Source organism: Pungitius pungitius, chromosome 7 (assembly GCF_949316345.1).
Source record: "Pungitius pungitius chromosome 7, fPunPun2.1, whole genome shotgun sequence".
Lineage (NCBI taxonomy): Eukaryota > Metazoa > Chordata > Actinopteri > Perciformes > Gasterosteidae > Pungitius > Pungitius pungitius.
In genome coordinates this window covers 14716214-14729671 of record NC_084906.1, presented here as the reverse complement: position 1 = coordinate 14729671, position 13458 = coordinate 14716214, and the positions used below count along the sequence as shown (strand labels likewise).

The 13458-nt window shown below is 42.8% G+C and overlaps 1 protein-coding gene across 3 annotated transcripts in view; it reads left to right on the top strand.

Annotated features, from left to right (window-relative positions):
• The first annotated feature begins 220 nt into the window (after positions 1-220).
• The window catches only part of negr1 (neuronal growth regulator 1), a 121546-nt gene continuing 108308 nt past the window's right edge, over positions 221-13458 (top strand). The window contains exons 1-2 of one of the 3 annotated variants that reach the window (XM_037468790.2): positions 221-466; positions 554-771. In XM_037468790.2, coding sequence (XP_037324687.1) covers positions 602-771 — 170 coding nt within the window. In that variant the 5' untranslated portion in view covers positions 221-466; positions 554-601. Of the gene's footprint in view, positions 772-13458 lie in introns of all 3 variants that reach the window. The other 2 variants (XM_062563254.1, XM_037468791.2) reach the window with 2 other exon arrangements.

The following is a 13458-nucleotide window of genomic DNA, read 5'->3' as shown; positions in this document are numbered from 1 at the left end:
ACATGTAGAATAAAACATATAAAATTGCACTTTTTAATATCCGTTTTTTATCCTGTTATTATTGTATATATGTGAGGGAGTTTTCCTATAGGATACACCTGCGTCAGCACGAGGAAACTCCATTTCCACCAAATGCTCGGATTGTTCATTTCCTCACAGCGGTTGTTTCTCCCGTCGATATCGTTAATTGTTCCTGGGCTGTATCAATACCTACCGGTTTTACTGCTCCATCACGAGCCACTGGGAACGGGTTGCCCAGGAAACGGCCGCATGGCAACAGGATCAGAGCCTGGGGGTTGTCTGCTTCTAGGTCTGCTCCCATTTTACATCGCATTTCCTCACTAGATGGTGTGCGAGCCACTGGAGAGTACACTTCCCCGCACAGAGGGCTCTGCGTGCAGCAAAACAAACCCGGGAAAACCGAGCGGCGGACCATTTCTTTACGGGGCTCCGAAGGAAGGAAAAAGTGTGGAAATTAAGCGTCGTTCATCTTTTTTTTTTTTTAAAAGCTAACTATTCCGTTTTTTCTTTTTTTTCTTCTTCATCCGCACAGGGAGACTTGGGGGGAAAAGCGCCAGCGACAAGAACACACACATCTGCGATGGACATAATGATTGCGGTGCAGGATGCTTGTGTCTCTGGTCAGTGGCTTACTGCCATCATTCTCAGCCTGTGCTGCGTTCTGCCGTCATGTTTGCCCGCTGGACAAACTGTGGACTATTCCTCGGTGGAAAGTGTGGTCAGCAGACAAGGCGACACGGCTCTACTGAGGTAAAATAAGCTAACGCAACTTCACTTTCTCCCGCTCACACGCGCACAGACACACACAAACACACGCTCTCCCTCGCTGCCGGCGAGTTCTCCCAAGCGCTTGACCCTAACACACTTAATGACGCCGCGGTTCGGTTAAAAAAAAGCCCGTTAACTACTTTTAAACTGGGGTATCGAACACAACGTACACAATAGCCCGTTTTCCCTCCATCCCGTCCCTGTTTGCGCCTGACACGGGGCCGGGGTGGAGGTTGGGGGCGGGGGGCGGACACAGTAACGGCAGCTACATAGGACGCCGCTCTTGCGACACGCGTAACGGCTGATTCCGGTAAAGTTTTCGAACACACTTTCCGGTCGTCCACGCTGTGTTAAGTGTGACGATGCGCTTCACTTAACATGTGGGGTTGTTTGATTTCGTCGGAGCTCGAAGGTGGGACGGCGACATCGCTCGAAGGAACCGAAAAACTAGCCCACCTCTGCCTATCGCACATATTACAGGATGACATTATGTCGGTTTTATATCCCACGGTTTCAAAATGCTTTCGGTGCTAAACGAGGAGCTGATGACACGCCACGAGCCGTACAATGCTGTCACTTTGGCTGAATGCATGATGCGATGTCGCAGTTTCAAAACAAGGCTGAAGAGGGCATTTGTGGTCGGTCGCTGTTTAGCAGAATCGAGTGATTCAGTGACGCGAACTCTCTCCCATCCTCCCCCCCCCCCCCCCCCCCCCATCACGTACGCTACGATGCCAGCTGTAGCTGGGTAGCTGCTCGTTAAGGACTAAATTAAGTGGGCATGGGCGCGGCTTGGACCAGGAGGTTATTTCATATGTATCATTATATTATATATTATAGTATAATTATATTATATTATATATATATATATATATATATATATATATATATATATAACATTATATATTTCAATATGAACACTGTGAGAGTGGTCTCTTGGAAGCTATAGGACACATCATTCATCATCATCATTAGTAGTTAATTGTAAACTATTTTTTTTTTAAACCAGGTGCAAATAGTTTACAGTTAACTACTAATCCTACATGTATCCTATGGCTTACAAGTGACCACTCTCACAGTCTTCTTTCTGTGCTATATTGAAAAAATTGTTGTCAATGTTGTTTTTCTCAAAACACAGAAATGAGTGATGCAAATCTTTGGGCGGCTGTGATCATATCTTGTGCTGCCGATATCAAATATCCGTTGAGATGGTACCGAGGCTGAGGGGCCCGGACTGCTCCATTTCAATATGAATTCTGTGTTGATCGAGAGATGCTCGCGCTGGACATGAATACAGAGCAGCTATCTGTCTAAAGTTTCCACTTTGTCGCCGTTGTCTCCTACCTGACTGCTGAGGAGCTGAATTGTTTCTGTAGCATGAGGTCATTACAAGTGAAAAGGTTAAAAGTTTGGATCATTTGGAGAAAAAAATGTGAACCAAGTTTAAATTTTGGTCTTGAAAAACCCAACATTGTGTTGAAAATGAAAATAAGTGGACAAAAAATATTTGGGGTTGAATATAGTTTTGACTCAGTTCTTTAATGTTCTTTTAATTAAATATAGTTCTTCCCATATATATTTTCTTTATAATCGCAGTATAATATCCTACGGTCTCAGATTTAATATTTAATGGCTCTAATCTGGCATAAGAGGCGTGGCATCAACTGAGAGGGGCGTGTAATCTGTGAAAAAAATATTTAAAAATGAAAAAATATTGCAAACCTAAAAATATAAGATCTGAATTTGAAAATATAAAAATCTGCAACCAAAATATTTTATTGAAAAAAAACGAGTCAAAACTATATTCAACCCAAAAATACTTTTTGTCCACTTATTTTTATTTTGTGTACAATGTTGTGCTTTTCAATGTTCAAGACCAAAACCTAAGCTTCACACAAAGGCCTTGGCAACGGCTACGGGGTTACACATTACATTTCCCCAAGTTCCTTTCATGTGCTTAAGAGACTTCCCTGAAACGAGACCTACACCTCTGACTGTCTCTTTATGGTTCCCGTCAATAATCTGGATAGGCTGTGATCCGTGGCTGAAGCTTTGCCTGAATCCCAATGGTTTATTAGACCAAAGATTATCCCTGTGCTGTAATTCAGCTCAATAAACAAGTCTCCACCCCCACCCCAGAATAAGTCACACTCGCCACGAGTGGGGCATTGCTTCAGTAAATGGCATCTAGGAAATGGTTTGGGAAAACCTTTTCCTTCTTCTCACTTAAATGCCACCGCTCTGAAGTTTTAACTTTGCCCCGCTTGCACCGGTTGACCCAGGAGCGTTTGTAAACCTATTAAAGAGATCTGATTGCCTCTCTGGATTGTATCTAGTTGGAAAAGCCACCAAAGTAGTGATGAAGGCCTACTCTGTCTTTGTAGAGTTATTCCCTTAAACCACCTGCTGATCTTAAGAGTCAGACATCCTCCCATGACGCATGTCTAGGGAACTCAGCACAGAAAACTGTTTGTTGAGTTTCTGCAATGTCGAGACCACGAACTGTTAGAGGGCAATTTAGCCGTGCCCCTAAGCTGACTGCTGGCTAAGAAATGGGAGCATTCTCCAAAACCGGCAAACCCAGAAGCACGCAATTAGTCACTGCCTCTGGATTATAGAGTAGTTCCCGAGAGGTGCGTCTTCTGTCGCGTGTTCATTTCCCGCACCTCTTTAATTCTGAGCAGTGTCGGACAGTGGGTCCACATCAATTAAAAGATTTGAGCTTTTTGAAGCTGAAGAATGTATTGTCACCCTTTATCTTTTTGTGATTGCTTAAAAGCTCAAGTCATTTTCAGCCTCTAACAAAGGCCCTTTTATTGTGAAATGAGTTGTCGTGCTGCATCTATGGCATCTTGCGCAAGTACGTCTAAGTTATGGATGTGCTGTATTTTTTAACATAAATCTAAGCTTCCACAGGGAGCACATTGTTTTGGAAGACCTACACATCCCTTTGTACCCAAACGCATAGCAGGTTTGACGTCATTTGGATCCCTTTGAAGAAAACCTTTACTCTTCCCAGTAAGTAAATGCTAGGATTTTGAGGAGGCCAGCCAGATGAAAAGACGCCCCACGCTGTCAGGAAACACAAGTGGCAGCCAGTGGCACATGGGTAAGCAGTTGTAATCAACTGCATGACTGAGGGTCTGTAAATTTAGTTCAGGCAAACTGACTTTTTACACATTGGCTGCTACCTTATTGAGATTTTTAAGATATGTACACCTTTCTGTCGTGGTATTTTCATCCCAAAATATGTGATAGGATGAGAGCTCCAGAAAAGTACTCTGATCATGCTTTAAAAGCTACATTTTACATTATTTAAACACTGAAAATCATGACTGGATGAAAAAAATGGAGTGAGACTGTACACGTTAAAGCTCAAGACAATCATCCTGGCTCATTTGGTTCATTCTGTCTGACAGTAGGCCTTCTGCCTAAAAAAAAAAGGCGAGCACCAAGGGCCCATATCTCTGTAAAGGTGAAGAATTGACCTGTCAGTAGTTTGAAAGTGTGGTAGTCCTGTAAATCTGAAATCACTCCCTCATGTCAACAGACCAGTTGATGAAAATTCGGTCCGGCTCTACATGATTGCACTGGAGCCTCATCCAGGACAAACGATGCCGTATTCTTTTTTTCCTCAACTGTGTCATTATTATGGCTCTGAAAGGTCTTGACATTTACTATGAGCACTTGTGCCAGAGACAACATCTAGTTGAAAATGGCTTGGTGCCCCCATCCTAGCATCGCTGCTGGGAAGACGAAGCGGGGGCACATTATGTGACAGTTTAAACTCCACAGGACGCCGCTCAAAGAAGGAATTGCCGACTATATCCTTAACTGAGGAGCACCCTCTCTACTTTCTGCATTTCATCGACATTTTAATTGGCCAGTTCTACTCTCCAAAGTATAAAAAAGGCTACATCCTCCTCACCAACAGCTTGGCTGGAGGTAGAGCAGAGATAGTGAGCACATCAGTTAGCTGTCAAATGTCTGCAGGTTTTTGCGCTCATTTGGGGGAAAACCTGGTTTTACATTTTTCTGACACCTCTGTGGACACACCTGAGTCTGTCACTGGTAATTACGCCCAAATCCCCTCGCCCGTTTGCTGCGCTGCATGTTTGTTGTTGCCGTCAGCACAATGTGGCTCTCTTTCCCACAGTCTGCACGCTCATCGTGGCGCACACATATCAGGGATCGGGTGTACGGCAATAATGTGACCAACTTTTTTATTTTGAGTGAATTGCTATTTTTCGATACGACACAAATGGACGAGAACTTCATCATTTCCGATGCAAAAGAATCCAGCCTGTGTGTGTGTGAGTAAAGACGCCTTCCAAACGAAACATTCTAGGATGCCGCATGATTTATGTCCCTGTTTTGTAACCATGTAGTGTGGTTAACACACATCAAATGCAAAATGAAAGCACATTTTTAAACCATTTCAAAATGCATTTATAGTCATCACGAGTCAGGCAAGAGAATCTATTGTACCTTCTTCTTCTGAAAATAAAGCATTTTTTTTCTCATATATTTCAATTAGCACTGAAGTGATTGAGTGCCCCTGTGAATTAAAGCCTAAATGGAAATGCTTTCCCAAGGTAAATCCTTTGAGGGGAATAGATTCTATGCCTGGTTTTAAAGCATCCTTCTAATATTCAAATAATTGCTACAATTATAGGGCATAGGGGAAATGATTTGGTTTAGGAAATGGAGCTTTCGTCGGTACTCTGGTGCAAGAATTCACGTAATTGCAATAACTCTACAGAAAAACCTCAGTGTTTTTGTTTGTGAGAAAGCTATAAGCCTGGAAATTAAACTTGACACAGACTGGACAGGCAATAACAGGTTATCCCCCTTGGCAATTTAAAAGTTTCGTTCCTTGAAACGGAATTTTTCACAAGCTCATGTCGGTGTTAGGAGACGTGTCCCTTTTTTGAACACCCATGAAAGATTGTGTTTTGGGAACAGCTTAGTATTTAAATTGAGCACTGGACTGGGATTTGCCCATCTATTATTTAAGTGTGATCAGTACATGAGACATGAGTCTTTTTAGCCAAGGGTTGTGAGTATTTTTACATAGGTAACACATGCATTCAAGATGGATTGGTTTCCTTTTCCTGTTCTATGTATCGTCTTTTTGTTTAGAAGCTTCTCTCACCGACAGCTATTCCAGAGTAACGTCCGGTTCACCAGCTCTTGTGTTGAAGACTGCGTACAGCCTGTTCTGTCTCCCGAATCCTACAGTGTGCCAACACTTTGAGTCTTTCATCACGGAGAGCTGAAACCATTCCTCAGAGCCCCTTCAATTAGAATCCTTAATCAATCAGTTAGCATCTCCTTGTGTTTCATGATAATTAGTTGTGCTACTCTGACAACATTGAGTAATCTCATCTGGGCCTCCTCAGTCGAGCTCTGTTATAAAGCGGCGAGTCTCGGTGTGCCTCTCGTGTCAGCAGGTTATAAATAAAACTCGCTGACATCAGAGTTTGCAGCTTTGAAAGGAAGCGTGCAGGCGTACGCGCCGCTCGCTTTCCTCGGCACGCCGAGCAACCTTTGGAGATGTCCTCCCCGGAAGAACTTCTGCAGGAGGCACCATCCTTGATCCCCGCGTTAAGCTCAGTTTAGCGCTAGTCATCGAGTGCCCCTCTCATGCAGCTTGGAGCCCAAATCTCCCAAGGATTTGTGTTACTGAGACGAGTTTCTAAGTTTCGAGTTGGTTTCCAGTGAGTGTGAATGAATCATTATCATGGGAGATATTCCCGTAGGATACAGTGGTTGATGTCATTATCTTAAAGATATGTGTGAGCATGGTTGCAGGCTGGAGAGACCTCAGGTAAACATCTGTCTGATCCCAGATGGATAGTAATTCACAAGTGTTGACTTGGTTGTTTTAGCGGTGTCCTTCAGTGAGTTAGAGCAATCTAGAGGGACTTCCGCTCTCGCAGAGGGTGTTTTCTTGTCCCTTTAATGAAATTACAAATTAAACATTAGGCTTGAATGTTGGGTTTACACGAGAGACGTTTCTCTCCAAGACCAGAACCATGACTCCAGGGTACGGGACACTGAGGCTGGCTGGCATGCTGTCCACTCTAAATGTGGACAGTGTATATAAATTAATGTATTATTTATGAGCGCTTTTGGAAGCAATCTAATGATATAATGTAATACGTTGAATTCCTGACAAGCAGCCTTTCTTCTATTTATTTTCTGGATGCCTTAGTTCCTCCTAAAAAGATATCAGCTTGTAATGAATGCAACATATTTCCCCACTAGGTAATCTATATAATTACGTTGTCAGTGTTTTCACGGTGAGTCAAGAAAATTCTCCGAAATAAGAACAAATCTATTTTTAAGCCCTTCAGTCAGCTCCCCCACATGTTCACGATGGCGGTCCCTCACAATTGGTTTGGAACTGCAGCAGCTAAAGGAGATACATATTGTCATAATTAATTTGCCTCTACGTTGGCATGGCTAAAGAATTTTAATTGCAGTTGCTCTGAGCAGGTTTTTCAGTTGTGGTTTATTTCCCCCTCCCTCTGTCATCTGCATAATACGTGTGTGGATTTCAGACCGCCGCAAATGTTTGTTGGAGCCGAGTAATTGGAGAGTCTGCAATGGTAATTATTAGTAAATGGAGAGAGAAGCAGTGGAGCCAATCAATAAGAGTGCTACCTATTGTTTCCACTGAGGTCAGGAGTTAAGGTAACCAAAGTGTCTCGCTGCCCGCAGATGAATAAAAGCCTCATTTGTGAGGATGACTCATTAGCAGTTGTGCAGATAATATGAGCAGTAAGTATATAGCTATTATTCCACACGGGGTTGCACTACTGTTGAACTCGTGAAGCTCATCTCACAGGTTTAGTTTGGTGGTAGATTGAAGCAGGCGAGGAAAAGTGGATCGGATACTTACGGCTTGATTGTGGATTCGTGACTGCGTATGAACTCTTTGCACAGATGGTACGATTGTTTGTTACCGCAGAGTAATCCGGTTAAACTGAAGAAAAAAAAATATGGTGTCGCTCAAGTGTACTTTAAACAGTCCCCTCAGCACTTAACTCACGTTGAACACGGAACACTATCGTCACTCACACAGGTCGGTGCTGTGTTATTGAAAAGAAATCCAGCCCCATTGTATTCATGGCATGTTCAGCAATGTGTTCTCACGTTCTGCCTCAAAAATGTCCTCCGACAGCATTCAGTCCTTTAATGAGGGGAAAAAACAGTGTGAAGCTCCCGAAACAATAACTAGAGGATTTAATCCAAACAGAGAAGGAAGAACTTTGACATGCATAGGGTGTCAGGCTTTGTCCCGACCACTGACTCAATCTGGGCTAATGTTACACAGCCAATTCATCAACTGATCTGTGAGACTGCCACTCATTAGCGTTCTAATTTTAGACTCGCCGAGGCTTTTTGCAGTTCATGAGTCTTTTTTTCTGAATCCTTCACATGTCTCTCTCTCATAGTTCCCTCTCGGCTCTACCTATCTCTCTGTGTTTCTCATCACTAATTGAATATGTGGGCAAATGTGGTCATGATCAGTTAGTAGCCAGTATCGGATGAGGTGTCTGGTATCCTCAGTAAGCACTCCAGGGTTGTCTTCAGTGTTTGGTTTGTACTCAGCTTATTAGCTTTGCCCTGTTAGTTTTTTTTGTGTGATATTTAGTAGTTGACCCATTGGGCTTAACGGATCACAGTTTATCTGAGATTGGAAATAAGAATCATAAGCTACACTCAATGCCTGTGTCAATAAATGGCTGACGGCTTTTTATAAAGCCTAACAACACTATCCACCATTATAATAGAGAACATCTTGCAATGCAATGCAATTTTGACCCGTGGTGTTTTCAAGTGTTTGTCATTATCTCCTACAGTCTGAGCCTTTTTATGAAGTACATTCCTTTACTCTGGATACTCCGGTCAATTCTTTTATTATTATAAAGTATTTAATCAGAATCCATGGCGTGGGCACACGGAGGTTTGATGTCTCACCAAACCGAAGCTCTCCTCTCTCTCTATTTTGAGCTCATCGAGATATTTTACAAAAGACAAACTGTTGACCAAAACAAGAGAAATCTTTAGTAGCTTCAAAAAGATTAATTTGTGTTTTCCTGCGTTTCAAAATGTATGTTTGATTAATATTTTGCAAGACACATTGTTTTGCGAAAACAATTAGTCACTTAACACATAAGTGAATCACAGAAATTAACAGACTTTACTAAATTAATTATTCTGCAATTATTTTTGCAATCACTGAATGGCTTGTATGGCTTAGTAGGATTAAAACAATGCGAATAATTCAGACGATTTTGGACTACAATAAAGTATTGTATATTTTAACTATCCTCTTAACTGCATCAAACGTACACGCAAGCTTTACAAAACAACATGGAATTAACCTCTGTGAGATTGTTGGTTTCTCCTCGTTGTTGTACCCAGTTAACTATATAAGTAGTAGAGGATTACAGCTCCCAGCTAATTAGCATTCAGCCCTACGAGCTACAAATGAAATGTTTTTGTAGATAATACAGTGCGTGCAGCTACCGTACCTCTGTCATGTTTAAATATTCATGCAAATTGTCAGATTCATCACACACTGTTTCATCTGACTGTATTTCGTGAGACAAAAGACTGTACAACAACAGAAGTTCCCTCGGGCACACAATCTGTTTCCAGCTCGTATACACTGCATTCTGCAGACAGTGGTGCTCCGTGGAAGTGTGTGGGCCATGTCTTTCTTCTGCAAAAACCCAATCCAGCCATCGTCTTTGATTCCAACACAATGCCCCTGCTGCCTGCCTCTGTGCACTGCGTGAGTGTCACTTTCATTTAAAAAAAAAAAATTGACCCTTGTTTTTGCCTGGTGCGGTCGCTAATGGGTCGTTTTTTCAAAGCGTTAAGGATAATCCATTCAACAAGTTCAAAAGAAAGCTTCTGCAGCGGGGGGGGGTGTTGGTTAAGGATTGCTCCACAACACAAAAGTGCAGGGGCGGCAGGTGGTTCTTGGAACAGTTGAACCAGCCTTCACAATCAATTTATGCTTGTTTTCCAATTTTTTGGTCAGATGTGTTGACATGGGAAACAACAACCCGATAAACAGCTATATTCTCCCTGACAGGCCAATGTGGCTGTTCAAAGATGATTAAGTTTACAGTCTCCGTGGATGCCACAAATTCTTTCCGATCTTCGCCCTACAGCATTGGCTGGTTATTTCTTTCTTGGGAACAAAATGATTCACATTGAGGCAGCGCTGGTGGATGTAATTGTTGGAGCAGGGCGTCTTGTGCATGTAATGAGAAAATGTTGTTCAGATCATCGTACGAAAGAAACTCCAGAGTAGAACAGAGGCTTCCTCGACTCGTCCCAAGACAAGAATGGTCCGACACAAAGTGAGATCAGGGCTGTCAGGTATTTTCCTCACACACCTAGAGTCAAAGTAAACACATGTAAGTGAGGCAGTTTCTTCTTCTTCTTCTTTTCCCAGTCTCTAATGCACACATGAAATTCAAAGGCGGAATTAAAGTAGACAACGATACAACAGAAACTCCAGGGACTCTGTACAAGAGCTGAAAACAATATCAGTGTTTCCTCTAGGTTTACATCTTCAGGAGGGGGGAATGGGAAGAGGAGGGGGGGGGGGGGGGGGGGTGTAGTAGGCGGGTAGTCAGTCCGCTGGTGCTCTCCGCTCCGCTGCTGTGAGCGCAGCACACACCTCAGTGTGTAACTGCCATGTATAGTAAAAATACATTTATTCCACACATTTTCAGGAGGGGGGGGAGATAACTTCAGCGGGGGGCCCTGGGGGGTTTTAATGGCGGGGGAAACGCTGAATATGGTGTAGTTAAAAAAAGGTAACATGTAAATTGTCTCAGGGCTATGAAACAGAAAACAGTATTCACTGCACAGTGAAGGTGGTAGAATTTTTTTTAGTTTTCCTACTTTGCAGTGGATATTTAAAATGCCTTTTATTGATATATAGTTCCAGTCAACCCGTCAATATTTTTACTGGTCAGTGGACCGGCCAACGGGAAAGGGGGAAAGGGGGAAAGGGGGAAAGGGGCTCGCTTAAATAAACCAAGCATCTCAATGCAATAATGTTTCTGGTAGTACAAGACACAAAGCGTAGTGTTTCTTAAAAGAGATATGATTGATATGATGATTCTGTCACTCTGAGAACTAACTACAGTCCTTGACAACTGTACTACGCTTAATGTCTTAAATATAGTAAAGTACTTACTTACCTCTACTCTACTAGTGTTGTTTTCCTTGTTTCCGGTGTTATTTTGAAATCCCCTGCCTCCCGTGTCGTTGTCGTTCCTGTGGTGTTCCCATCTTTTCCCCCGTGATCACCAATGTTGTTTGAATCTCGTCATTCTTGCTTTGTTCCCTTGTGTTTCTTCCACCAATCGGCTTCCAAGCCGCCCGAGCGCCCGCCCGCCTGTATATGTCGTTGTCTGATTGGTTTATTGTGTATCGATAGTCCCCTCTTTGGTGTGCCGGCTGTCTATTCCTGTTGTTGTACCATCCGTTGTGCACATGTTTCTGATTTACCCGCTGCTGTTTTATGTCCCTCTGCCTCTTGGATATTTAGTTGCTACTTTAGTGCTCACCCGGCCACTAGGTTTTGTTGATTAAATCCCACTGTGTATCCTCTTTCTACTCCTTGTGTTCGTCTACATTTTGATTCATCCCCATCTGAAAATAATTGTGGCCAAAGCTTAACGTAATACATATCCAGGAATTTGATTGTATAACGGTCTAAAATGTGAGAGGACTGAGAATTAGATGAACAAAAGACAATATAACCAGTCAGTGACTTGACTTCAGGGAACCCGGTTCGACTTGGTTGAAGCATGTGCTCAGGGAAAGCATGGTTTTGCGTAGGAGTTTGATTTGCCCTGATTTCAAACTCGTCTGCAAAACTCTGCTTCTAAAAATAGCAATATATTTCATTGACGTTACAAATAATTGATCCATATCAGTAGTTCATTACATATGAATGAAGTGAGTGGGCTACAGCACGTATGCAGGTCTCATACAGTCCATGAGGATGACTTTGGGTTCACAGGATGGGGTTTTTTTTTGGTGCAGAAACTTATACAGTACTGTGCAGTTTGTCACTCTGTACATGTGGGTTTATTTGTTTATATTACACACGTTGTACCTTCCACAGTATATTGATAAAGGGACATTGTGTCTTTGTTTGGAGCACTTCACGTGGACACTTTCCACTTCCTGTAATTTGATATTTACCTTCTGCGATCAGCTCGAATCTGCACTCTATGTGTGTCAACTCAGCTGCTGCTTTGCCAACTAAATTATTCCACAGATAGCGATATTTTTCATCTCAAAGTGAATAATACGGGGGTTAGCTACTGTATACAGCTGCATGAATTATTCATGTAGGCATTCCTTTGTAGAGATTAAAAACAGAATAAGAATAAGTCATGCCGTAAACTTGCATAAATGGATTTCGGAGGCGCTAATTAACCAGCGAGCCCGTCTAAGGCAAGGCAGCTACCTTAAGTTGCAAGTTGGTCCTCAGAAGTGCCTGCTTAAGCCCAGCTGAGAGCCAGCCAGAGAATAAATTCAAAGGCTTCTGTCCATATATTCTCCACCTCCTCCCCAATATAAAATTCTTCAGATATTCCCTGAAGAACGTGACACAGTGAATCTTCTGCCGGTCTACTGTGCCGCCAAGGAAGTGACAGGGCCTAATTGTGCAGTAAAACACTTAAACATGAACAATTACGTAGAGCTAAAAGCACAATATAAAAGGAAAGGAATGAGAAGAAGATACGAAAAGAGCGAGAGAAAATTACACAGGAAACAAAAAAAATAGCAAAAAACGGAAGAAACAAATGAAGTTTGTGGAGAGCAACATGACAGTAATAGTTCTTTTGACTCAGATTTCGGCACATCGTGCATATTTATCGAGGCATATATATTTATATTTTACATAATACCCTTTTGTGTTCACCAATTGCACAGATCAGTCACGCCTCAGTGCGCACCAACAATTTTCTCCACTCATAAGCCGAACCTTCGTCCTTCAGTGAAAACCAGTAGCGGCGGCAGACTGTTATTAGATGTTTTCCCGCCATATGGTTTGCGAGCTTAATAATTGGCCGGGCCGCGCTACAGAACATTTGGGATAAATTCATGATCTAAACATGCTGCGCTGTTTAACAAACAGCTCTAAAGGACACCGGCCTTCTGTTTACTCTGCTGCAACCCTCCGAGCTCTAAATGGATTAACGACGCCCGGGTTGTCAGTTTAAACGCAGGCGCCGAGGATACTGCCGGTGTGTCCTTGAGCGAGGCACTTAATCTAAGTTGTGTCAGTTAATATCCATCTTCATAAACGCATTATCCACATCGCACAGGTTATGTAAGTCACCCTGGATGAAGCCGGCAGGACCAAACAACGTGACAACAAACAACCCAGTCCAGGGGAATATCACGTGGCTGCTGTGCGGAGCGCGTTGCCTCGTCATTGCTTGGCGTCTCCTATCAAAATGCATTCTGTAAGGGCATAGAGGCTCCTTTTTTTGTGTCTGCCGGGAGAAATAAGTATCCAGTATTTCCTCATCTTCTGTCAATATTCTGGCCTCATGCGGCTGCCTCAGCGTACAGCAAATGTGCCGCACGCAATGAACAGGATCGCTGCGT